The following is a 27823-nucleotide window of genomic DNA, read 5'->3' on the forward strand; positions in this document are numbered from 1 at the left end:
CTCAAGCACACCCTTTTATAAGTTATGCAGCATTAGAGTTGGTAAGGCAGTCGTCCACAGACCACAGGGTCAGGGGTTCGATCACGGTTCCGGCTATATGTCTCTGGGCAAAACACTGAACCCCTAACAGCCCTTTCCCATCCCCAGCTGTGCAGTGCTGGTCCAAGCCCGATAGAAATTGGGGAGGGTTGTGTCAGGAAGGGCATCCAGTGTAAAAACTGTGCCAAATCAACAACGATCTGCTGTGGGGACCCTAAACTCACGGGATAAGCCGAAAACAAAACAAAAAAGATGGGCATGCGTGCAGTCCCAACCCAATCCCCTCCTTTTTATTCCCTATTAAAATGTGAAATAGTGCTGGTTCTTTAAAAAAAGTATTTTATTCAACACTGCAGAAAAATGGCGGGTAACGGTTTACTGTACCTTAGTTACCAAGTGTTATTTATTTGACACTAATTCTATTCATGCCACTGGGTTACAGTTACATTTCCTCATTCATACACTTTAATATGCATCAGGCATGTAAAACATCCACCTTTCAGTAACATCCACCTGATGGCGACAGAGTTTAATACATTGTTTTATAAGGTTATTGCCAGTGATGTAAAACTGTACTACAGTGAAATCAAATGTAATTGTATAGGTCTTCTGTGAAAATAGAAAAATTGTAATCCTGTCCACTGACAATGTGTTTATACTTATTTTAACCAGTTGTCATACCCTTCTGCTAATAGTGGAGATAAAATCAAAATCCCAGTTGGAACCGAGATGAATCATATTTCTGTAGCATCATTTCATTTGTGTGACAGGTGAAAGATATGCAATACATTTGAATTTTTTTTACATAAAAAATAAATGGTGGCCTAGTTCATGGGAAACATGACAACACTTTCTACCGGTACCATTAGAGAGGAAATAAAGCACACTGCTGTGGTTGGCTTAGCGTCAAATGCAGAGTGTTCCCACGGGGATTAAATCAAAGTACCAACTTTTTAAGCCATAACGATTTTCGCGTTTCTCCTACAAATGGTGGAACAATGACTGCCAAAAAAGGAACTTACTTTGTTGACTGTATGGCTAAATTTATTCCTGAGCCTTATATATTTTTATCATCCGGAATGGGTGAGAAAAATTGTCGGTGGACACAATGCAAATCCCAGCCTACCCAGTCGGTCTGGGAATGGTGATGCCTTCAGATGTTCATCAAAAGGACCCTGGCTAATGATTTAAGACGATTTACTTTTTGAGAATGATTGAAAGCTGAACACTGTTTTTACTGCTGGTCGGAAAACAAAGACAAGGTCAATATAAAATTTTACACAAAGTAGTCTACAGTTCTTCAGTGATGGGATAAAAATTAACCCCTGTTTTACAACACAGATTTCCATCAATTTGAACTACAATAGTGTTTTTTGTTTGTTTGCTTTACACAGTGTTAAAAACCAGGCTGCAAGATGAAAGATGGAGGACCTGTCGGCTTTGACGTTGCACAATTTTTCCAGTATTCATATAAGGTGGTATTGTGGGCATGTGGAGTGCCTGACCAGCAGCTGGCGTTTCTCCCCCAACCAAATCTGTTTATAGCTGGTGCTTAATGCAACCCATATTAGTCAATAAAAGCATAATAATTACGCTATCACATCACACACCTATTAAATCAAATTAGTTCAATTTTTAAAGTGGATGTAATAATTAGCTAAATGTAAAGCTATGTTGTTTGCTGAAAATCTCCAAGCTCTCCGCCCCATTGAAAACGTCACATGTCGTTAATTCGGGTATTATAGGAAAATCCCAACTCCAGTTTATCACACTGCTCGGGATTCCGATATCTCCGACAGCATATGAAGGCAGCATTCGTTTGCTGTATCGTCAATCCGGACAAACAAACTCGCGGAACAAAAAGAAGAAAGTAAAAATGAATCGCCACGGAAATGTAGTAACAGTGTGTGTAACGTCGCTTAATGTTCTACTTTGTCTTTATTCAGTCAGAGGTAAGTCTCTTTTTTTAAACATGGAACGTGGTTTTTGTGTTGTTGGCTTGTGTCAGTTCTAACACCAGACTTTATTCGCCTTTTCCATATAATCGCCAAAGAGACTGGAACTGAACGGCACCACCTAGTCTTATTTTCCATATCAGTTTTTTCCTTTTCCTTTTAATGTTGTTAGTGCAGTCTGAACCAAACTAGAAGCACTGGTTCTCTTACTGACTCACCCAGTTTCTAACTGCGTGTCAGAGTCTGTAATGAATGACAAAGAGGCAGCTATACAAGTTGATCATTTAAGTGAAAATATGTCTTTATTTACAAATATCCTAAATTTGAAACTTCTTGCGGTCTTTACCAGTTTCCATCAGTGTAATCAGTCACAAACAAATGCAGAATGTGCTGAAAGAAGACCATATATCCCAAGATGAAAGTTTGTTGTTGTCAAAGTACAAGTGATTAAACCCGAGATTACCCTGTTATTAGATCAAACTTTGTTATTACACAGTGGTTATATCCTAAGAGGCAGGTATATAAAAATTATGTGTATGCCTTTCTTCCTACTTGCACCACCCACATTACAGAATAGTCTGTGAAATGCAGTTATGCTTCTGGACACTTGAAATCAAGATGAACCATCACAATGGTTTCATTTTTTGAACAGTTTTGGCATATATACAAATGTATTATTGTGCCTGTAGACACCTTTGTGCTCACGCTTAAAGATGTGCAGAAAAATAACAACATATGTGGACTTGTCTGGAGCCAACATGAACCAGCTGTCCACTCACCTGATTTAGGTTTGACCTAGAAATATCCTGCCAAGCAAGCACGCGTAGCATGCTCATCCCAGTCAAGTTAGGAAACACCCTGTGTTTAGTTTTTATTGTATTTGATTGCTGTTTCCCTGCTGCCATGATGTGTGTGTGAATTCAGGGCCTGTTTCTTTGCTCATTACCCACTGGTCAGTCAGGTGTACTATGTGTCTTGAGCCACATGTGAGCTGCTTCACTGTCATGTTGTGTAACTGCTCATTCCTTAAAGAGTTGCAGGCTTCTTTTCAACCTGGCTAATCCTGCAAGCACTTAATCCTGTAAAGTGTTGGCTGCATTAATTATGTTACAACTTTAGATTTTCTGTTAGAATTAGTGGGTTATTACTTCAATCCAAGGGGCAACCCAGTGTTCTTGACAGAGAACGGGCAACAAAGGCAAACCAAGGCACAGCGAAAAACAACATTGTAGACGAGCCAAAAAGAAGACAAAGTGTAAGGAACAGCAGGGAAAATACAAAGAATAAGAATAGATAGAAGAAACAGATGCATAAATGTAAACTTAGAAAGAAAACTGCGTCAGTCAATGAAACCAAGGCTAACAATAGTATTTTAATAATCAAAATTCCAAACTATCCATGATTTAGGTTTCTAAGTTGTGAAGATATTACCGCTTCTATACTGTTATGTGATTACAAATTGATTATCTTATTATCTGAGTAAAGCATTAGGGAAACTAACTTGCAACAATTATGACTTATTCTAACTTACCAACTCCAACCTTAACCTTCATACAAAGCCGAATAACGTATTGGTATGGCTTGATACCATGTTACCCATTTTATTAAACACACGCTGTATAAATTGTTCCCTCTGATCAGTTTTCAGGTTTGTTGTCATGCCAAATCATGTCTTAGCCCAGTTTAAAGAGCTTTGGCAATAACATCATTACAGGTGACACACTCACATGCTTGGCGTCACATTTAGATACCTCATAAATGTGATTTATCTTTTTACAAAGATAAATGCTGCCATCTTTACAATTCAAGGTTTAAAAAAGTCAGACCCCAGAAAATGAAAGAACAGACCAGGTAGAGCTTGAGTGACCATTCTGATTCAAAGTTAACTTTATTGTCCCCAAAGGGCAGTTGTTTTTGTAGCAGTAGAGTAAGAGGCACACAATACATCATCCAACGTGGCATCTGAAAGTCAACAGACTGCTGTAAAAAAAAAAAAGAGTACAGGTTTTATAACTTTGACAGCTATAGTGTGAGTCATGAATCTGTTCCCTGCCATACCCACTCGAAGTCCTGATCCAGGATCTGTGAGTCACCCCTGCACTGTTGTTTCAAACACTCAGGCCACAGCAACACAGAGGAAATACAGTAGATTTCTCCTTTAAGCCTCTTAAAGCTTAAAGCTCTGGAAGCACATTTAAATGTTTTTCCGAGCTTCATTAAACTTTAAAAAAGTTGCACCAAGCTAAGGTGTAAAAGTAACTTTAATAACAACCCTGATTACATGATTGTTCAGAGAGTGAAAAGCCAGACACAAATGCACGGACACGGCATCTGCCATACAGTACATGTTCAAAAAAATCCTAGCACTTGTGTTTTTTTTTTATCAAAAAGAACATAAAATATAAGGGGTTGCTGTTGCAAGAGATAAAGCAGGTTGTCATTCACCTACAATATCGGTCCAGATGTTATGTGCATTTGCAATTGCTGTGTTGAGGTTGACTCGGTTAAACTTTAATAGTTGCCAAAGTGATTTCATACTTTATACTACCATCTCTTTTTTCTCTGTCTCTCCTTTCCATAGGTGACTACTGCGAAGTGAATCTTTGCCAAAATGGAGGAACATGTGTGACAGGGGTCGGAGATGATCCCTTCATCTGTATTTGTACCGATGGCTTTGGAGGGGACAACTGCAACCTGACAGAGCTAGGTGGAGAGAAAAGAAACTTTGGGTGAATAGCAAAATTTAATGTGTACTTAAATTAATCTTTAACTAATCATAAATTAATCCTCTCAGGACCCTGCAGCCCTAATCCCTGTAAGAACAATGGTTTGTGTGAGGTCAACGCTCCGACTAGACGAGGAGATGTTTTCAATGAGTACATCTGCAGATGCCAGTCTGGCTTTGAGGGAGTGCACTGCCAGATCAGTAAGTGACTTCTGGCTGTGATACCTGACCCTGAGCTGCCCTTTGTAGTTACTATTGTAAATATGTATGTATGTCTCATTTAAGTGTACATCTATTAGTCATATCAGTTTTCTGGAGAAATCTTGGTATTTATTTAATGAATTTGAATGGGTTTATGTAATCAGTAAGTCTTGACATTAATGGTTTTTCACTAAAGTAAGATTTTGTAGTCCAGATTAAAAAAGCTGATACAAAAATAATGATGCGCGTGAACACATGAGAGCTTTACATCCTGGCACAGCATCAGCAGTGAAAGAGATAGGCATTCACCTCCTGCAGTTTCATGAAAAGGTCTCATTCAGTGGGCTCTGTGGTGATTCTGTTTGGCTAATTAGTAGAAAACCTCTTCAAGACTCTTAGCATGCAGACGCCTTCCACACAGGTTCAACACTGAACATGAGAAGAAATTTATAACTGTATCATTGTATCTGATGATATTTAAATTGACTTGGAAATATTACTGAGATTTCTGCAGAAACTTGTAAGAATATAAGTATTTCTTATCCATCACAACTGCTAAAATTGGGAATAAAAGAAAACTAAGCCTTTGTTGTGTATTTGACTGCTGAGAGCAGAGTTCATATGCATAATATATGTCACTCTCAGAACTTTAATTCATGCTAGTGTTGAAGTGGCATTTTTTGTCAATGAACAGCTCAGCATCCCATGGTCCACAGTCTGACCATCAATTGTAGTGTTTGTGCAGTCTAGTTGTCTTCTCCCAAGCATTTTCTAATTTAGATTCAGTCGAACATCGTTGCAATGAAGCGCTGGGATGGGGCGGAAGCCATCTCTAATTCTTATAATGCGCAGTAAATGCAAAGTAATAAATTCGTAGTGAGGGAGCAGGTAAACAGCATTTAAAGACTCTTTCACAACCTGTCTCATGGTAAGATCACTTGTTTACCAGTGTTATTAGCTGTGCTGTGCCAATGCTGTTAGCCATACCGCCAAGTTGTGACCAATCCTCTTATTTTTAACGAGAACAAGAATTAAAGACCCATGTGGAGTTACGTCAACCTGTTTCCTCCATTAGCTCTAAACTCTTATTTGTTAAGGTTAGTAAGACAGGTAAAGTAAGGATGAAAACATTATTTTATTAATACCAGAATTTAATTTACCGTGCACTACAACCATATCATAACATAAATGTATGTCACATGTATAAAAGTATATTGTTATCATGTTTGAAGCTAGAGATAACAGGAACAAACAGTTCAATGGAAACAAAGGGAGCCTATTTCTGGATGAGTCAAAACAGATCTTAGCATAACAACACATTGATATTTTACCTTAACATCAACAGGGAGTTGTACTCAGACCTGATCTGGCTGCAGCAAGGAATGTCTCAGTATATATTAAGGTTAGGAAAACACCATTATTATACATTACGACTCAGTGCAAACCAATATTTCTATAAATGAACCACTGTTTTCACTGCATCCTATTCCATTTTATCACCAAAAGATTTCAACATAGCTTGTCCAGTTTCTCCCCTATCAGACAGTTTTCTGTCACCTGGGGGCTCTCAAGAATCCAGCTCTTTATAGAAACAAAACTTTAACAGTGAGGTCAGTTATGTTGTTTGGTCAGAACATTATTTGGCATGGTGTCTGAATAGTGTTTGAATCAACACCAATCTAATTTTCAGTTTATTATCCCCCTGTGGAAGCATTTTTGTTCCTTTTAAAAATGAATGAAATAGACTGCTGAGGAGTTATAAATAAAGCATTTGTCTCAGTGCTCCAGACAACAATCTGAACATGCAGTGAGAGCATGCCACCTTGTGGAGATTAAATAGCTTTTAATAGGCTCTTTTGGTGTAAAGGAAAAAAATCCAATTAAAAATAAGAACATGTTCTTTTTTTTTCAGATGTGAATGATTGCGCAAACCAGCCCTGTAAGCATGGAGGGATATGCAAAGATCTTGACGGAGACTACACCTGCCAATGCACTTCACCATATGTGGGAAAGCAGTGCCAGCTGCGTATGTTCACTAACATTCATATAAGTTTATTAACTAATTTATTTCCTTTTACAACTTCACCTGCTTTCAAATACTTAAAAAAATCAAAGAATGGGTCAAAGAATGTTTCTGGTACTAAGTAGTTTAGTTACTTTATGTAATAATAACTAATGAAAGATCAATATAATGTCCCTATTTGTTTACTCTAGCATGAGTAAAAGTCATGTGAATAAATCTTAAATACAGAAAAATATAATATTCTCTTATTAAATTTCAAATTGTACAGTTAGTAGAACAGAAATTAATGTAATTCATTACTTTTGGCTTTGGTAACAGTCTAATTGCTGTGTTCCAGGTTGCATTTCTCTGCTGGGGATGGAGGGAGGTGCAATTGAGGAGTCACAAATTTCTGCCTCCTCTCTGCACTATGGCATTCTGGGTCTACAGCGATGGGGACCTGAGTTGGCTCGACTCAACAACCAAGGCATCGTAAATGCCTGGACATCAGCCACCCATGACAGGAACCCATGGATTGAGGTGAAGAGCCAGATTGAACATATTTACTGAAACATTTAAGACTGTACTGACACACTAGTGAGAGCTGTGAAGCGGACTAACTCTTGACCTCTTGGTAATAACAGGTTAACATGCAGAAGAAAATGCGTCTGACAGGCATCATCACGCAGGGTGCAAGTCGCATGGGTACATCTGAGTACGTAAAGGCCTTTAAGGTGGCAAGCAGCTTTGATGGAAGCACTTACACCACTTACAGAGTGGATGGTCAACGTAGGGACAAGGTGAGAGAACTTGTCACTTCCTTTATTGTCATTTTGATTCTGTTTTTGTGTGTTTTTGGTCATTTGATGTCTGTTTTTGTATTTTTTACCTCTACTTTTGGAAACGTGTATATTTGATCGCTATTTTGATAGATTCTTGTTCATCATTTGTAAGTTGCTTTGCTTTTTTGTGGTAGTTGTGCATCTCTTTGTGTCTTTGAATTGAGCCTGTTGAACTGTTAGGCCCCTGGGCCCATCCCCAGTTGGCCAGTTCTGTAATCCATCCATGTCTGTAAATGTACATAGCCTTAAAAAGTAGACTTCACAGAAAGCATACACATCCTGTTTTCTGTGTCTGTGTGCTGCAGGTTTTTGTGGGCAACACAGACAACGACAGTACAAAGACCAACCTATTTGAGCCTCCAATTGTAGCCCAGTATATCCGCATCATCCCTGCAGTTTGTCGTCGGGCCTGCACGCTGCGCATGGAGCTGGTGGGCTGTGAGCTCAATGGTAAACAAAAAAAAAATTTAAAAATCTGACACATAGCCAGTTTAGAAACAAAGCAGATAGTAACATCAAGTCAAATCAAAGTACAGCCTCAGTTAACTTTCCATTTTGAGAGAAGGTAAAAGAAAAACATTTTAAAAATGTGAAGCAATGTAAAGGTTTGTTTTATCTTTCCTGTGCCTGTGCCTGTGCCCTGTTGATTTCTTCTTACGTCAAAAAGCGTATTTCAACTACACAACATCTAGCTGTGATTAGACAAAATAGAAATGTTTGTGTCCACTTCCATCCTTTTGCTCCTATGTTCTTTGAGCCTTACAGCTAAAGTATTTCTAGAGGAACGTGGTAAACACTGCATACAGAGCTTTCTTTTATTCTATGCACCTCTTTCTATTCCTTCTATTTGGGCATTGGTGGGTGTAAAAATGATTTCAATTGTGATTGTTTCCAATTTTCTTCAAATGGTAGGAGATTTTTCATTTGTCTTTCCTTTCTCTTGTCTTCTCTTTCTCTTTCTGTCGCTTGGGGTTTTCCTTCCCTCTGTCCTTCTGTCTGCTCTTGATTCACAGTCTATTCAAACACAACAGGTTGCTCCGAGCCTATGGGAATGAAGTCTCGGCTAATCTCAGATGGGCAGCTTTCAGCCTCCAGCTCGTTCAAAACATGGGGCATTGATACCTTCACGTGGCATCCTCAGTTCGCCCGACTGGACAAGCAGGGAAAGACAAATGCCTGGTCTCCTGCCCACAACAACCGCTCTGAGTGGATCCAGGTAAGAGGAACTTTACAATATAGTGAAATATTATTATTGTTAAAATACACTTTAAATATAGTAGATGATTCCGAGTGTAACAATTTTTTTCTTTATGAGGTCGATCTAGAGAAAACAAAGCGCCTCACAGGCATCATCACTCAAGGCGCCAAGGACTTTGGGGTGGTGCAGTTTGTGTCACTGTTTAAAGTTGCCTACAGTAACGATGGAGAGTCATGGAGTATAGTGAAGGACGAGAACACGGACAAGGAAAAGGTCAGACATATGTGAATCCCAAAAGCGTGTTGTGCTAATTTAGTATATTCTTCTCAAGGCAATGCTGCTCATAGGAAAAGTAAAAAAATTAAACAGTACCTGCTTACATATAATAACAATAAATCACTTTACTTTTACTAAAACATTAGCTTTTCTTGCAGCTTTTCCAAGGCAACATTGACAACAACACTCATAAGAAGAATGTATTTGAGCCTCCTTTCTACGCCAGATATGTCAGAGTCGTCCCCTGGGAGTGGCACGAGCGCATCACTCTACGTATGGAGCTGTTGGGCTGCGATGGCTAAAAACCTAACAATAACAAGTGATCTATCCTCATCCAGCTGCTCTCTGTCCTCAGACCACAGTGGAGAATGAATCAGTATCCATTGGGATCACGTTTACTTAATAGCTTGGACTTTAACACTTGTAGCACTTTCTAACTAGTGGTGTTTTTATGTTTATGTTTCTCCCACAGTGGGTTCTGAGTTTTCATGCTTTTAGTAGCTTTTGATCCATATGAACTTTGCACAGGTGTGATCATAGTCCTAATTATTGGCTCCTTTTAACAATGCAAATTCATTTCAGGCTCTATCAGGTGTGGAGTGTTGAAGACAATGCTCCCGACTTCTTCAGTTATGCTCCAAGCTAAACTGCCTGTTTTAAACTGTGTCTGTCTCACCTTTGCAGCCTCACACCAGAGAATTTGCCAGTTTATTTGGTTTATGTATGTAGTCAAAACTAGTGCAGTCTAATATATCAGTCCTCCAATAAATGTAAATTGGAATTATACAGCTCACTGAGATAAAAATCTAAAAAATAATAATAACAGGACCACAAGCCACGTGTTTCAAATTGTCAATACAGTCGAATTAATGCATTCCTAAAACAAGTAAAAACCTTCATGAAGGAGGATTTAGAGCAGGAACGTTGTATTAGGAGTGCATGTAGGCATACTTCATGCTGGGAACTAAGTGTATAGTATACACTGATCAGCCACAACAATAAAAGGACAGAGGTCAGCATGGGCACTCTGCTCTCATATCAAGTTGTCATGCACTTTGTGCTCTGTGACCTCTGTCAATTAACATTTGCCCACTATCAAAATATTAATACCAGCAGGTGGTATTAAAGATATGGCTGATTGCTGAGCAGTTTATCTATCTTCCTACTGCTGTTGAGGTAATCAAGAACAAATGTGTTTAATGAAGTAGGGCCTGTGCAATATAGAATACATGTATATCCTAGAAGAGAAGATATCTCAAAGAGTGAAGAATTAAACTTTTACATTTGAACTGTAGCATACTGCTGTGTCAGTAAAATGATCGAATAATGTTCTGCAAAGCTTTCTGCATATTTGTCATGTAAAATCCTCTACACAGGGTTTTCAGCTTCATCTCACATGTAATTCCATTGTAATTTAATTATTTTTTTCAACAAATGTGAAATTTGTGTCTTAAACATTGTCTTACATGCTTGTATTTGTTATTAATTGCTGGTCCTTAACTGAGATTATGCATTAAATGTTACAAGAAAACTTTATTTGTATTTCTTTAAACCAAAAAATTCAAAAGCCTTTCTTTTTTTGCTTCAATTTGAGTGGAAATATTGAATGCTACTCCCATTTATTCAGATAACGTCCATACACAGGGTACACATAAACAGTATCGTGGAGAATATACATATACAAAAACATTGCCACTTGTCATTATTGGGGATGTCTCCTATATGAAAAAAAATAACTTTGTCCGAAACGCACAAAGATGTTGTCGGAGGTCTTAATGTTGGACTACCAGCTTTGGCCACAAATAATTACACCTGGTTACCCCCTTATCTTACTGCTTAGCTCAGTCTGGTATGTTTGGTGCCTGGCAAAAGATGGGAGCATCTCTACCTCACTGTGTATGTCTAAGCCTACTGTATGTGGAGGTGTGTTTCCACAAAATACAGTGTGTCTATTGAAGATCTGGTGCTTTAAAGAAAACACTGCTTCCAGCTGCCAGATAAAGGAAAACAACATCAAAACGTGCTCGACACTGGTTGTGCATTTTGGAGATAGATTTGTTTCCAACAAATTCTGATTTATGCACATCTGTTCTTCTTTGGCTCCTGACCATAAAGACTTTCCTGTTTCGGTAATTAAAACAAAGCAAATGTAACATCACAGTGTTTTGATGTAGGTGCAGTGCCTGTCTATAATCCTTATAAGAGGAACCACCTTACCCTCTGAGATTGTTAGATAAATGTATTAGACCTTTTTTGTTTTAGTTCTCATCTGGCCTCAGCTGATGTTCTGTGAAACTGAATTTACCATAAGTACAGGTGATGCATTTAGAGAATGTCTATAATAAACATTATACAGGATATAAAAGTGAAAAATTACCTTAATGAAAATAGTTAAAGCCAATGTGATCGAAAAAAACATTGCTAAAAAATATTGCTCAAATCTTTAACATTTACACATTTTATATAAAAAGTAATTTGAAGTCACAGATTGAAAAATTACATGTTTAAATTATATTACAGGAGGAGAGTGTCTACCCAGTGTATGGCAGTCCCCTCTAATGGTACTCACTTGTCACAACAACTGATGTGTTAATTGCAAATAATTGAAAGAAAAATTTAAACACAGTTGTCAGAAAAAATAATTGTACTAATCAGGTTTTCCCCATGGGCTTGAGAACTGCACAGAGACCATAAGTTCCTGTTTTAGGGGGGCTCAGAAAGTTCTCTCAGGCTGTTCTCTCAGTTCTCACAAGTGGTCCTGAACTCTGATTGAATGACAGTTACCGCTGTGAGGTTGTGGACAGACTGGAGGACACGCAGAAACTGACGCCCTTCTTAATCAGGGCTTGGATGCCATTAGAAAACACTGGGAGATCAGTTTATTACAACAGGGAGCTTGGGGTTATATGGTTTAACACATGGCCAACAAGGATGCCCACTAATTACTTCCTAAAATAGAGTTTCAATAAAAAGAATGTTGGGAAACACTGCTCCGATTGCATATCTTCTTTATTACATTCTACAAGTGTTGACTCTTAGATCACCTACCCTAAAATTTAAACCCATTTACCCATTTCTGATCCTGTATATTCCCAAATACACTAAACTTAAAAACAAAAAAGTCATCTTAACCAACAGGGTTATAAAACAGAAAAAAAATGTTTAGCATACAATACAAAACAAGGTTAAATGTCAGTCCCCCCTCCAAAAAAAGTAAAAATATTTCAGACTTAAAGATCCAGACTGACGTGTTCTGAGTTCTTGAGAAACATTGGCTCAAGTATTGCCCAGTTTAGAGATTATTTCTTCAACTGTGCATCTGTTTCAGGTAGACCTTTGGTTGTTCTTGATTCACCCTCTCTCTTGCTGCATCATCAGAATAAGTCTTAACTATTTTTCATACATTTTATATACTGCATTTTTATTTAGACCTATTTTTTCCACTACACTGACTTACTTTTTAAACAGATTAGTGCCTTGTGACAATAATGAATTCATAATGGGCTATATTAAATATGGGGTATTTGCCTAGCAAGCTGAAAATATTTTTACCATGCAGCGTAATCTGATGTTCTTATATCCACTCCCAACTTTTCATTCTGCTGTTGCTTGTTCATAAGAATTAACAGTGTGTTGCACTGAAAAGAATTTTCCAGAATTTTAACAGTCAACAAAAGTGCAGTGGACAGGCACAAAGATTCTGTCGAATATAAAAGGAGGGAAAAACTTATCAGTGTTAGTAACAGATCCTTGATTATATTTTGCTGAATGAGCGTGAAATCAGTATCTCACAAACACATTCTAAAACTGTTGGTTTGTGTCCAAAAAAATGAAAGTAATAGTAATTTGAAAAGGTCATAATGTTTGGTCTTATTATAGAAACTGCTTCTTACAATGATCCCAATAAAACCTGTAGTAAAAAGTAAAAATTAATGGTTTCTGTGTTTGTAAACCCTTTTTACTCAAACTCAGCTGCGAAGAGGAGTCTCTCGATTTTCATCCTGACATCTGCCTTTTTTTGAGGGGATAACTTTTTAAACATTTTCACAAGGCTCATGAAGTAGTATTCATCACAGTCTTGCGGTTTTTCAGTGTAAGTTTGTACAGCTTGGTCACATTTAGCAGAGATGGGAGCCACTAATGGGCTGCTGCTCGCTTCTTGGTCATCTGAATCTGGAATTATTGTTACGTCATCAGTCTCATCACGGACTTCCTGTGATGACAAAAGATTTTAAAACATCAAAATAAGACCGCCAGATTTTAATGAAAGTTATATATATTGCGAAATAAAGACCCTCCCCTAAATATTTGTTGATGAAAAGGCATGTACGATGTTGATAGTAAATGATTACACTAACAAATGTTAACATTGCTTTCTTTTGGTGTGACGCAAATTATTTTGCAGCAGGATATACTTGTACTTAAATGTTTAGGAGGCAATGCATGTCTGCCATGACAAACACCTTACTTAAAATGACTTACCATGCCATTTGAAGTCGTGTCTCCAGGAATCAGCGTAGAAGAAACCAAAGATTTGGTTTGGATTGTTTTTGTGACAGTCATTAGTTGGGATACTTTTTGGGATCTCCACTGGGAATTCTGGCAGAATGGTATATGATGGGTGAAATCTCTTTTCCTTATCAGTGTGGCTGCGCAGTACAAACAGTGGTAATGTGGCTGACTTCTGCATTCCAGTCCACATCGGTGGACTGTGTACTCTGAGACAAAAATTACACATTATGAAAAGATTAGTCATTAAAATTAAATGTTTTTCATTATTTATAAACAGAAAATGTAAAACCTTACCTCCGACATAAAAGGCTCTTCTGAGATGATTTTCCAAATGAAGCCTAAGTCTCGAATGTTTAGTTGGTTTAAAAAAAGCTGGTAAACAAAATGGGCAGTGAAACTTGGCTGGAGAGCAGCATCTGTTGCATTTTTGCAGGGTAGGAAAGGAAAATCCCTTCTGGATGGATATGTGAACCTGGAACAAATAATACAGTAATTGGTTAAAATACAGGCTCAGACAAATCAAGTGTGCCATTCAATAACCTAGTTCCTGTTACAATGTTGTTCAGACTAAAACAGAAATACTACGCATATTCTTATGTGGAGTAAGTGCACATGACTGTAGACTTTTTATTTTATACTACTTTTTACTTCATTATAAATAAATGTGTGCTTTTTAATCCACTGCACTAATGTGACAATTACTAGACTGCTTTCAGACAAAGACTAAATTGTATAACTAAGTTCTCGACTTGGTTGGCTTGCGGCCAGTACAGGTGTTCACAAGTTTATAGAACTTAAATTGCTCTTGCATGGTTTCGTTTCATACATTTTAGACCCATGTTACTAAAATAATCCCAAAAAGCCATAACTTAGCTAGTTGACCAAATTTTTGAATTAACATATTCAATTTGCTTTGAGCTTGGTGTGATTCCAATATAATTTTTTTCTCGATCATTGCAAATATTTATGTAAAGCTAATGTCGGGTAACGTTAGCCCTGTTACGCCTACAATGATTGCTACTGGTTCTGGCCAGAAATAAATGTTATTGTGACAGCTTTAGCACACATTCGCATCAGTTCTGCGTTTCCCTAATTGATTTTTTACTGTCGAGGAGGAAAAAAGTTAATACTAGCAAATGCTGCTAGCAAGACAAGGTTTGGCTAACAGTTTGGAAGCTTTAAAAGTCATTAGAGCTGACGTTATACTAAGAACTTACTACAAGTAGTAGGAGTGACGTGATTTAAAAAACAGCCTCGTATAATATTTTTCTGAATGTTATGATTCTAAGAAGCTAATAATCCCTGGTATTATTCTAGAGTTTGCTTACTTTTAGGCGTTCATCATTGTCCATTTTTCCTTCAGGGAGGTGTTTTTTTTTTTTTCTTCTTCATCTAAGGGGTTTTATGGCAGCCGGCATTCCATCTGTTGCATTTCTGCCATCTTCCGGTTTTACCTTCTCCCTACATTTTCTCTATTCTTATAGTCTAGAGATAAGGCCCGATCTACTTTAAAAATCTAACAACGCACCTCAACATTGATTATTTGGCTAGAATATGTCTTTTAGCCCCACACTTATCTACACACACTCACCATGTGCTCTTTATGAATTTCCTACTGTTTAACGTCATTTTCCACGGCACATTAATCACGTGTCTGTTCAGTGGGGCCGTGGCGCCACTTGCTGTGACCACGACGCCACTGTGGACATCCGTGACTGTGGGTGTTGCTGTAGCTGCTGTCACATTCGTGGCTGCAGATTAGTTAGTGGGTTGTTATCACATTCTTTATGTTTCGCTATGAAATGCAACATAAAACTAACTGTGGTTTGCTAACTGTGTTGCGTGAACCACAATAACTAGAACTGCTATTTATTGGTCTAATTCCAGCCTTCCTTGTCTTCCCCCTTTAAAGCACTATACAGTCTGATTTATACTATTGATATCCTGGAAAATTATATTTCAATAAGAGCAAATTTACCAAAAATATCAAAGCCTTCCATGTTAATCAATCACTTTATTTGAGTCACTAGATGCTGCCTTTATTTAATGTATGTGACACAAAAATGTCCTTTCAAATGTCAATTCATGATTCCAACAGAAGAGACTCCTAATAAGTAGTTAATGTCTTTTACCATCCATTAAAACTAAACACTATCTATTATGGAGATATATTCCTCTTCTGGAAACATTCTGCCCTAGTCAAATATCACAAGTTCAATACAATACAATGACAGATGAAGTACAGATGAATGAAAGCAACACCATGACTTTAATGTACAAAATAAAAACAAAGAGACAAAGAAAAACCTATAACTTAAAAAATCGTAGGCCATTCTGAGATGTGAGTTTTAAGTCTGTTCAGAATTATTATGCTTCATTACAGCTAAGCATACATCGAAACATTTTTTAAACAAAATACAACCTAGTAAATCGTAATAAGAACAATGTATGGGATGTTTATTTAGTTTTATTGTGTTTTCATACTTATGTTTAGAGATCACAGTGATATCGTTTGGTCTGTCACTTACCTACCTACTGTTTTTATATTGCCCAACAGTAGAACCAATCTACATGATGTTTCAAATGGAGGTTAATCACAGCCAGCAGATGGCAGTCAAATGCTTAGGTGCTTTCAGTCAACAACAAGAGCAGAAAAATGTGGAGTTGCTACTCACCTGCAATGATTCATATTATCTTATAATACAATACAAATGCACAATTAGTAGGGAAATCTAAGGTTTCATAGTCTGCAGTCGTTTAATGCTATCCATGCTTTGATAAATTTGATCCCCAACTGTACCACGTGGTCAGAAACTTGATTTCCCAAAATTTACTGTGAACAACTGCAGTCACGCAGAAATATTCACATTCATAGAAATACAATTTGATTAAATTTGAAGAATGATGGCTTACAAAAATGTGACTGCTGAAAGCGTGAGTGGAAAAAATGTGACAGCGCAACAGTGGTGGGGATTTTAAAAAACTGACCTGATTGAATTCAATTAACCTTTATTTTATATAGGACCAATTCACAACAAAGTCATGTCAAGGCACTTTAATAAAGTCAAGACTATACAGATATGTATGGTCATTTAACTGCACCTGACCACCTGTGTGTCGCCCTCAGGGCCTTTGTTCCTCCTACCTTTTACAGCAAAAGTAAAAATTTTGATCTGATATTTTAGGGCCTGTGACATAGCATAGCATAAACATCATAACAGTAATACACACTTTTGATACTTTATTTGCATATTTATCATGATAGTTCCTTATTTTACTTAAGTAATATTAGTAGATGACATTTATTTATAATGTTGAGTTTTGATCTGAATAAATCTTACACCCTGGTTAGTGCATGTGATAAACCAAAAAGGTTTTGCTATTGTCCATGATGCAAGAGCAGACCATAGTTCTCACCAAAAGCTACTGAATACCAAAACATAAAAATGGTCCCCTTATAGTCTGGATATTTATCTCTGTCACTGGTGCATTCAGAAATATTTATTGAAAACTTATTTGAAACATTAAGGACACATCTCTTCTGATGCATAGTGAAATACTGTTAGAATGGGATGAAAGTCAAATCAGTAGGTGTTATTTGGTGGCTTTTGTCCAAGGAGCTGACAATCCATGTAAAATAAATCATCCCATCATAAGGAAAACAAGAAGGTGAGAAAAGGTCTGTGAAAAATATGATTATGGTATGCTTTCAGAGCGAACGATCTCTCAATCACATTTAGAGGTGATGGTATTATAGTTATGTCACATGGTGATCACATGGGGAAGGCAAGGGTTTGTATAGTTTGTTAACCTAGTGAAATTAATCAGTAAAATGCTTTAAACCAGTTTCAATCCAGGAATATAAACATTTTGTGAAGAATATTGTTGACTCAGTCTGGAAATTGGGTAAATAAAATTTAGTCAAACTATGAATAGAAGTCTTGCTAAATCTAGCTGAAATGAAGTCCACACTTGGCAATTTCCTCTTCATAGTTGAGGTTCTTGAGGGTGTAAACCCCAACATAAGTAATCGTTTTGGTGTAACCTCAGGAAACGTCATGGATTTGGTTGGGAAGCTTCTAAACAAAACAAAGAAAGTTCAGCTACAGGCTGCAATAAAAACCACAGCAATGTGAATGAGTTAAGAGATGATGATAATTTGTTTGTGTCTCTGATTCAGACACTAATAAAAACAGTTTTTCAAGTAGTGGCAGCCCTAGTGTGTTGATTATGAGAATATTAAGTTATTAGCTGATAACACTGCTGAATGCACCTAGAATTTGGGGAAATTAAAGGGGGAAATGACAGGTCAAAATGGAAACAACAAATAAATAGCTTTTAAGACAAGCTTACTTGTACTCTTTTCTTGTGTCGTTCGGATGTTTGACTTAAGTAAAACAGTGTAGAAATACTCCGTTGCTCTATGTTTAGGTACTTTTGTTAAAGTATGCTGTGTATTTCCATACATAAATACTGTGCTAAAACTATGTGACTGCAATGAAGTGAATGACTCTAATCAGCATGCTATTGCTATTATATCATTATATTGTAACTGTATACCTGATGTTGTTGAAACTGTATTTCCATTTTTTAGCTGTGTGAGATGGAGACAAACTAACTGTACCAGAAGTAAATTGTTAAGGCATAAACTTATGGTGGGACTAATTTTAAATGTCTTCTATTGCTTTCCTGCATTCTTTTTTTAATAATAAGAATCTGCATAATAACTACTAACTAATTACTATATAGTTGTTAACTAAATATAGCGGGACAGAGGAATTGGATGTCTAATGATGCACATTCAAAAACACATACAGTGAGCCTGAAAATTTAGAACCATCGAAGATCTACCATGATATTCTATTGTGAATGCTGGATGCATCTAGTGTTTTTTTTATTATTATTATTATTATTATTATTATTATTATTATTATTATTATTATTATTATTATTATGCTCCTTCTGATTCCCGTGTTTTTGGTGCTTAACCTCTTTAGCCTTCTTTCAGCTAGCACAGTTCAAACTTTAAAACTTTCAGCTTATTAATAACGGCATGTGCTTTTCAAGTCAGTTTTTAAATATCTTTTTAAAATATTCAGCTTTTTTCTGCAATTTGATTTTATTCAAACAAATAGAGACCCTTTGGCTCCTCTTCAGGGTCTCCCATTTCAGCTTTAACTAGTCTGGCATTTTTCAACCTAAAGAAACCATTTGAACTTCCGGCAAATCACAAGATTTTCAGCTATCAACCTTGTATTCCTCTTTTTAATATTTGTTACAGGTTTTGCAATAATCACAGTTTTATTTTGAGGTACTTTTTGGTTCATTTTCAACTTCTCCATTTCTGTATATTGCAAAATGTTGGCCCATGCACTCTAACTTCTAGCTTCAACTCTTATTAACTTTTTTTTTTCTTTTTCTCCAGGAAAATTTCATCTTTATATTTTTGTATAGTGACAGGACTTACGGCTCTTTCAGTATTTGGCCAGAAACAGACAGAGTACTGTCTGAAGCTCCCATTGGAGCCCATGATAATGGAGGTCCAATGGAGGTTTCAGCTCTGCACAGAAAATCCTTTCTGGACGAAGCATTCACAGTGCAATTTCTCTTTGCAATACTTTTTGGGGTTTTTATTTTATTGTGATATTATTATTTATTGTATATATTTTTTATATTTTTTTTTTTGCAAATGTGTGTGTTTTGTAATACTCACTGTAATACAATAAACCTACCTTTTATTTAAAATTCATTTTAATGAACAAGAATAAACACAGACTAACAACAATAACATATAGGAATTTTTAGGCAGTTTAGCCAGTGACTTACCTTCACTCTTTTGCTACATTATACGTTTTAAGACTTTTAATACTTAATATGTGACGTCGTTTTATTTGATAAGAAAAGATAAACGTACGTGTGCGCATATGTACGTATGTGCATAATGTATGTTATGTACATAATTTGTTGCTTCGTTCTTATTGTGCTGCTACCGAACTATAATCATATACTTCAGTCTGCAGCTCCTGTAAACACTTAATGTTACCATGTAATTGAGGAAGTCGCCATATGCCAGCATGACCCCCCAATATCTTTTCTTATCAAATACAACAACGTCACGGTTTAATGAAAAAGAGCAGTATGGGGGGCGGGTAGAAGGACTCGTGTTACACTTGCTTGTGATTGGTTGTTGTGGGTTTCCGTCTAGCGCCAGGCGTTTAAATAGCCAATCACGGCAGATTCACCAGTACGTGTAGTAGCGGCAGTTTGCAGAGTCTCTCTTTTAGCGGAAGACATCGTCCCTGTGACACCACGTCTCTGCTCTTACTTACTCACCCAACTCAAGTGCCATGGAGGAATCGAGTAGTTGACGTTTCCTTTTGCAACCTTCTCTTTTTAAGCTTTCTTCCCGTCTGATCACTGTGATCCTTTGTTGACGTTTTGAACTCTCGGCGACCTCTTACGTGCTTTGACCATCGGAAAACATGAAGTACATCATCGGAATCGGCGGGTGAGTTGTATCGGATGAATGGGACGGGAGCTAAGCTAACCTAGGCTGATCAAGCTGTTTTAGGCCCTAAAAGTCCGGCACGTGGGGAAGGGCGTTCATGACAAGCGCTAATTTGTTGCTTCATTGTTTAGTTTTTTGTGCTGCTACCGAACTATAATCGTATACTTCAGTCTGCGGCTTCTGTAAATACGTAATGTTATGCTTTCTGGTAATGCGATTCAGTCTTTAAACGGCGTTAAGACCTAGCGATTACAACCATGCAACCGAGATGAGGGAAGTCGCCATATGCCAGCATGACCCACCCATTTTTTGTGCGCTTTGTAGTTGCTTAGTATGTGAAATTTGCACATGTTGGGTTAATGTGTAAATAACTCTGTCTGTATGACTTTATACGTGTGGTTGAGTTTTACAATTACATATTTTTACAATTACGTGTTACATAGAGGGGTGTTGTGGGTAAATGATAAAAAACGATATATGAGCTGAAAACCGTGAATGTTGTGCGCAGCAAAATGGTCTATTTCCTATGTTGCCTTCTGACAGTGGCATAATAAACCAATCCCAGCGCGCTCGTGCCAACTGAAGCAGTTTTATAATCAAGTATTTATTGTACTTTCTGGCTTTTGCAGCGTAACCAATGGAGGGAAAACCACCCTCACTGACAGACTGATCAAGAACCTGCCCAACTGTTGTGTGGTACATCAGGATGACTTTTTCAAGGTTAGCCATTTACACATGTATATTTTTGAAATTTTGGATACATTTACCAAAGTCTTGCTCAGAGTTACTCAAGCTGGTGGTGTGTTAGCACTTTTCCGTATGTGTTATTACAGTATGATCTACAGTAGTGTGTAAAAACACTGTCAGAGCAGAGTGTAGCACTAGTGGAATGTACCTGGGTACATCTTATCAATGTATGTTTCAGCCCCAAGATCAGATTGAAGTTGGTGAAGATGGCTTTAAGCAGTACGATGGTAAGCCTGGGCTTTTAGAGTTTGTGTGTGTCTGTGTGGGCAGTTTGTCGAGTGTGTGCATTTGCTCCCACTGTAACATGGAGCCTTGTCTGCATCTGCATGCTTTATAGCCTAACTTGAATGGTGAACATGTTTCTTACCCATTCTTTGCAATTTTCCATTTCTTTTTCTTTCCTCTAAACTTTTCTCTTCAGTCATTACTGCTCTGGACATGGATGCCCTGATGAGTACGATCTACGCATGGCTGGAGAACCCGGTGAAGTTTGAGAAGTCTCACGGCGTTAATAACACTCTGGAAACTGAGATTGTCCCAAAGTCTGAACATGAGGAGGAGGAAACTCATATCCTTATTGTGGAGGGCTTTCTGCTTTACACCTATGGGTAAGAATAATAATTTAATTTCTGTTGTTGTTTCCGTCAGTAAAAATGGGACCAGCAAGGCTTGAAATACATTTGTCTCTACCTTTGCAGACCTTTGATCGACGTGCTGAACCAACGCTACTTTATTTCCATCCCATATGAAGAATGCAAAAAGAGGAGGTGGTAAGTGCTTCAGTGTTAACTGTTATTAGCTTTTATTTGTGTTTTAATCTGCTGTCTTAATTTATGTTGTTGTGCATCTTTCTACAATGGCAGCTCTAGGAACTACACTGTGCCAGACCCCCCTGGACTGTTTGATGGTCATGTCTGGCCCATGTATATAAAACACAAGAACATCATGGAGACATCAGGTGTTGATGTTGGTAAGTTTGTTTTTTAAACATTTTGTATAGCATTTATTTTGTCAGGTATTTTGATGATTTCAATATTTTTCTTATTGTTTGAATGTATGTTTGCCTTTACAGTGCAGCTAGATGGAACTATGTCGAAGGAACAACTGTTCAACTTTGTCTATGGCGACATCCTGAATAACATCCAAAAGTCTCTTTAAGAAACAAAGGTACACACGTAACCTGATTTTCCTGTTACTTTTTTTCTTTTAAATCCTGATTTGGGTTTCTAATTTTTCTATGTTGCAGGTCATATGATTGGCTAAAAGAAGCATACTCAGCTTGCAAGCAGAAGACCACCTTGCCTTAAGTTTCTACCTGGCAGCTCATCTAGCAGACTGCTACGATTTTTTTATTTTTATTTTTTAAATAATGTTAAAAATAACTGGCAGCATCAAATGCTGACATGGTTTTATATCAGCCATATTTATTGCTTTGTTACAGCCTACACTTCAAAAAGAGATCAAGGATATGTTCAGAGGATTGTTGCATTCAGTTGCCAATGTTAATAAATGATTATCCTGCCAACTATGTGCTCTTGTTGTTATTTTAGGGATCTAGCACCTCCTGCTTCAGCTTTTATAATTAAGGTAATAGAAATTAAATACCTACAAGATATATCTGGAAGAAGATTGTTGGGTTTTTTTTGGGAAATATAACTATTCAGTTACTCTTAAATGTAATGTAATCCCCCTTTCAGCTTGAAAGAACCTGGGTAGTTGCCATGTTGGGCACAACAAACATACAGCTTTCATTATCTCACACCCAGGCAATAGTTGGTGCGAGTGATAAGTGGAGTCACACGGGTAAACCCAAGGAACTCACGAGTATGCTTATCTAAATTCAGACACATGGGTGGTAGATCTATAGAAAGAGTTTCTTCAAATATTAATATACTTGTCTTACATAGCAATGACTGTATTCAGTATCAGGTCAGTGAGAGGAAGGAAAAACTTTATTTACATGACAATTGGAGTCTTACTTGTTTGGCTTATGTAGGAAATACTCTGTCATGCTGCTGGACCAAGGTGTTTAATATATGCACCAAATAATGTATGTTATGAAAGTTTGGGTACCTGGTTATTAAGGCCAATTTGTTTCTGGGCAACAAAGTTGCATAACTGGAGGCCAGTGGGACAATGGAAAAATCTGTTTTTTTGTTTTTTTTAAAGTGAATGTCTAGAAAAGTTGTTGAATTCCTTCTTTAAAGGGATGTTTCCCTCCATTTTCAATAAAACAAAATAATAGTTTCGTCACCCGTAGCTGTGGTAACCTATTTGGTTTGCTTTGATGTACTATTTCTGCACATACACACTATTGGTTTGCGTATACACTCTTTATGAGGAAGGTTCTGGCATCTGTGTAAGCCAAACAAAAAATGACATCTTTGTAAAAGTAGATTGAGTTTTACCTGAAATTGAATTAACCTTTACAATATCAGTTGGTGTAACTTTGCAATGCTATAATAATAATGCACTATTCTTATTCATTTGTGTTGGTAAGCATTCATTTTCCTGTTATGGAAAAACACAGCCAATGATACATTTTACTTTATATATCCACAGATGTCTGGAATTAACTACGCATGGGTGTGTCAGGCTCTTCTGTAGTGAAATCAGTGTCATGCTGCCCTTTCTTCACTCTACTGTAAAAGCACATTATGTAATGATGCTATGGGCATGAATGGAAGCGGATGAGAGCTGCATTTATTTTTGTAAATGAAAACTTTGCATGCAAATGAGAAGTTGTTTTTATGTATTTGCATAAGGGTTCTTGCCATTATGTGTATGATCCATTACATTCACAGTATAAAAGGCTATTTCAATATGTACTGTATTAACAGTGATTACAATTATCATTTATTTCAAACACTTATTTCACAACAACCAGCATAAACCAAACAGCATATTTATGGAATTATTCCAGGGAATCTTTTTCCACTTAACATCACTGTTTCTCCAATTTCCAGTGTGTCGTTGTGGGAAAAAATCTTCAGATGTTGATATTAGCCATATTCAGCACAAACCGAGGTCTGACAAAGAGCTCACGAGTGTATTACTCACAAAGCAGCTCTAATGCCTTTCTATGGTTCCACACAGGCTGTAAGATTACTGACAAATAAGAAGCTCTGAAGCAACAGGATGAGCACATACAGGAAGAAGATATCTCTTAAGCATTTTAAAAAAGTTTTAATGCACTTTCATGAAATACTGAAATGCTTCTTTGATTTTAACAAACATGCATGGATATTTGCCGTTATGCATTTCAATCTTCTCAGTATTTACGCTATAACTTATTCTGTTACTACAACATAACAGTTTTATGTAGCTCACTTTTCCCTGAACTGCAAGCTCCTCTGGTATGGCCCTTGATTGTGGACACTGTTGAGTCTTCATACAACATGCACAACATACCCATCATCATCAGTGTAATTTACACTGTCAGAGGGTATTTTTGGGAAGCAGGTTAAGAAACCTTATGGTTGAAGTTGAACTGTTAGTTGACAAACCCCGAGAGGGAAAGCGCAGGGTTTTTAGTTTTGAAAGACTGATCAGAGATAGTTGCATCAACTCTGAGTTAAGCACATGCAGGATGACTGCAAGAAGCCATCAGTGATGTAGCTCAAAACCTATGGTTTACAATTGCAACACTAAAAAAGAGCAGAGTCACCATTTTACTTTAGTCTGTCATGCTGATAATGACATACATGTCCAAGTATAGTTTGTATCTTTCTTACACTAAAGTGGCATATAATGGGACACAAGCTAAACCCTAAACCTAACATTATTACATTGCATATTAAGCTAAAAGAATTTTATTTTATCACCAGAACTTATAGAATAAGAAACGGGTGAAAAAGTTCAGCCCATAGCTTTAACCAACTGTGTCAAGGAAAACGTTTTACTTACTTTTTGTTCATGTTTTTTTCATTAACAAACAGACATCAGGTTTTGAATGTTCTCGATGTGAGATCCACAAGAAAACCTAATTCCCTTAAATGGCCCAACATTTTAACAATAAGCTATAATATGCTTAGCTTTGGTATTAAAACTGTTTGGGATGGCGTCAATCTACTTGGTAATTTTAAAGGCTTAAATGAGAGATAATGCAACCGCAAGGGGACAAATGCAACCGCAAGGGGACAAATACAACCGCAAGGGGACAATGCAACTGCAACGGGACAATGCAACTGCAAGGGGACAAATACAACCGCAAGGGGACAATGCAACCGCAAGGGGACAAATACAACCACAAGGGGACATTGCAACCCCAAGGGGACAATGCAACCGCAAGGGGGACAAATGCAACCGCAAGTGGACATAAGCCAGTGTATTCTTGTGCCAGTCCCAAGTCTGGATAAATGCAGAGGGTTCTGTCAGGAAGGGCAACCGACGTAAAACACATGCCAAATTAAAAATGCGAATCATGACTTTCGCACCGGAAATTACTCCCATACCGGATCGGTCGGGGCCCGGGGTTAACAACGGGAATCGGTCGGGGCCCGGGGTTAACAATGGGAGGAAGGAGTGTTCGTAGGCAGAGAGAGAAGAGGAAAGCTAAGAATGTGCATGTAAAAACATAATTTTTCAGCTCATTTACCACTAAACCATGGTTGATTTTCAACGGAATGCAAATAATTTCAGCATATAAAAAAAAGTATTTCACCCATAAGTATTCATTTTATAGTAACTCACCTACATTAACTGGTGCAGCGAAATGTTACCTTTGTAAAATTATTTTGACAAATTTAAAGATAAAAATTAAAAATTTGTAAAACAAAAATTGAAGGGGGGCGGGTGATTACTTTTTAATAGCATGTCTGTTTTTCTAATCTATTGCTAATATACTTAATCTGTCAGTGGCTTTACTTACTTTACACAGCAATGTGATGGTTTAGTTAGGGACAGGCCAAAATGTTGAAAATAAACATAAAAACTTAAAATGGTACCTAGATTTCAGAAACTAGGTTATTGTCATCTCCTTGATCTCACTTATGATAATTTCATTGAGGAGTAACAGGTGAATATAGAGGTCGTTTTCTTCTTTTATTTTTATTGTCCATACTCCTGGACTAAAACAAACTCTGGATTTTGCTAAACCACATCAACCACCACACTAGAGGTTATAAAGGTGATAGTCAGGCTCTCATGGATCTCGAGCAAACGCATGCCTGCTTGGTTTTCTGTCCGTGTAGGTGTACGTGTGTCTTTGCTAAATGTGTCTCCTGCTCCATGTGTTTACACGCCTGTCCAAAACAACAGTCTACTGTGGTTGACTGAAACAGGCCATATAAACAACACATAAATCCTCCCTTCAGACCTCTAACTCCCTACAGTTAAGGTTTGGATTATCACATCTCCACCTCACACAGGTCAGACAGGACACAACTATATGCAACCCCTAGCCATCCTGGCACTAGAGGTGACTGCGCCTTTGTTGACGCCTTTCTAAAAAACAATTTCTTTGTCTCACTCACAGCTTTGCAATGTGTCTTTAACATATTTTCTCCTGTTTTTGTCTATTACCAAACCAAAGAAAACAACAAGAACAGGGCACATTCATTTAATCTAACCATCCTTCTCCTGCACCACAACTACGCCACTCTTCAAAGCCTCTTTTCTCAGCCTATGAGTTGTTTCTATATTTACTTTTACTACAGTCTAAGAGGAACCCATGAAACCAGACATTTGGGCCATATAACAATTTGTGATGACTGGTGTTGTTGTAGACTTGTTTTGAAAATTTGACCCTGCGAAGCCAGATTGGTGCTGAGGTAAGAAGGGTTAATGCTGCACCTGTGGGGCGCTTGCTGTGGTTTGCCAGGTCTGTCTGTGTTTACACTGAGTGGAACTGGCCATGGGAGAAATTATACCACAGTGCAGACACAACAACACGCTCTCTAAAACCAGTACATGGCATTAGATACTTAAATTGTACCCATGCTTTTGTTGCATTAGTACATAGGTCAAGGAAATGGAATTTAGATCATTGTAACATTAGGGTTTTAACATTACCACAGTTGAACAAATGTCCAAGTTATTATGCATTTAGAATTTGTAAGCTACTCATAATGCATAAAACTAATCCTAACTAATTAGGAGGGACCTCATCATCTAGCGAGACAGCCCACAACTTACATGGTAAGTACAGTGTACAGTGTACCCCCACAGGACCTATAGATACATATTTGTTGTTACTTGATAACAAGAAACGTTGGGGAATAACAGGGTAACAAGATGAGAATAAGAAATATATGAAAGAAAAATATAATTTAAAGTGGAGACTCTTCTTATTTGTAGTTACACAGCAGTTGCATCATAATTATTCACACATTTCATGTAATATTTAATAAGTACCACTTAAATACAAAATACTTGTGGGTATTTTTCTTATTCTCATCTTGTTACCATGCTATTCCACAAAGTTTCTTTATTGTTATCAAGTAACAACATATATGTGCCCATAGGTATCGTGGAGGTACACTGTTGTTACTATAGGTACACAGCAAGTTCACTGTTCTTACCCTGTAAGTCTTAAACATAACAGAAGATTAAAATTTGGATGATCCAATATAAAATCTGCTATGTTCTATGTTGTTTAAGTACAAATAAATAACACCAAACAAAAGTTTCATCTTTTGATCTTAAACTCAAATTTCTTCAGTCTACAGCAAAGTGACCTTGCTGCTCCTATAGGAGGGAAACGAAACAATAGCTGCTTCACATCAAGCCGCTACAACTGATACGTTTTTTATGCACCAGTCATTAGTATAAAAAAAAAAATCTAAAATATTATCTTAAAAATTCAAGTATATACGTAT

At 37.2% G+C, this 27823-nt stretch overlaps 3 protein-coding genes across 5 annotated transcripts; 2 read left to right on the forward strand and 1 right to left on the reverse strand.

Moving 5' to 3' along the window:
• Window positions 1-1785: 1785 nt before the first annotated feature.
• Window positions 1786-9700, forward strand: LOC137119903 (EGF-like repeat and discoidin I-like domain-containing protein 3). Of its 2 annotated transcripts, none has more exons than XM_067495892.1 (10): window positions 1786-1991; window positions 4576-4701; window positions 4789-4920; window positions 6833-6946; window positions 7281-7462; window positions 7567-7722; window positions 8070-8214; window positions 8796-8980; window positions 9080-9235; window positions 9397-9700. In XM_067495892.1, exons 1-10 carry the CDS (start codon window positions 1916-1918, stop codon window positions 9538-9540), a joined length of 1416 nt encoding a protein of 471 aa, XP_067351993.1. In that variant the 5' UTR covers window positions 1786-1915; the 3' UTR covers window positions 9541-9700. The 2 variants fall into 2 exon arrangements, with proteins under 2 accessions (XP_067351993.1, XP_067351992.1); XM_067495891.1 differs by having other exon boundaries at window positions 1787-1991; window positions 8778-8980.
• Window positions 9701-12229: 2529 nt separating this feature from the next.
• LOC137119929 (TRMT1-like protein) lies at window positions 12230-15362 on the reverse strand. The gene is made up of 4 exons (XM_067495893.1): window positions 15079-15362; window positions 14045-14222; window positions 13721-13956; window positions 12230-13451 (listed from the first exon to the last, which is right to left on the reverse strand). Exons 1-4 carry the CDS (start codon window positions 15100-15102, stop codon window positions 13197-13199), a joined length of 693 nt encoding a protein of 230 aa, XP_067351994.1. The 5' UTR covers window positions 15103-15362; the 3' UTR covers window positions 12230-13196.
• Window positions 15363-20001: 4639 nt separating this feature from the next.
• On the forward strand, window positions 20002-22530 carry mibp2 (muscle-specific beta 1 integrin binding protein 2). 2 transcript variants are annotated; one of them, XM_067495894.1, is made up of 8 exons: window positions 20004-20258; window positions 20888-20978; window positions 21184-21232; window positions 21427-21613; window positions 21704-21775; window positions 21869-21975; window positions 22078-22172; window positions 22252-22530. In XM_067495894.1, exons 1-7 carry the CDS (start codon window positions 20233-20235, stop codon window positions 22161-22163), a joined length of 618 nt encoding a protein of 205 aa, XP_067351995.1. In that variant the 5' UTR covers window positions 20004-20232; the 3' UTR covers window positions 22164-22172; window positions 22252-22530. The 2 variants fall into 2 exon arrangements, with proteins under 2 accessions (XP_067351996.1, XP_067351995.1); XM_067495895.1 differs by lacking the exon at window positions 21184-21232 and having other exon boundaries at window positions 20002-20258.
• Window positions 22531-27823: the final 5293 nt, after the last annotated feature.

This window comes from Channa argus, chromosome 2 (genome assembly GCF_033026475.1).
Source record: "Channa argus isolate prfri chromosome 2, Channa argus male v1.0, whole genome shotgun sequence".
NCBI lineage: Eukaryota > Metazoa > Chordata > Actinopteri > Anabantiformes > Channidae > Channa > Channa argus.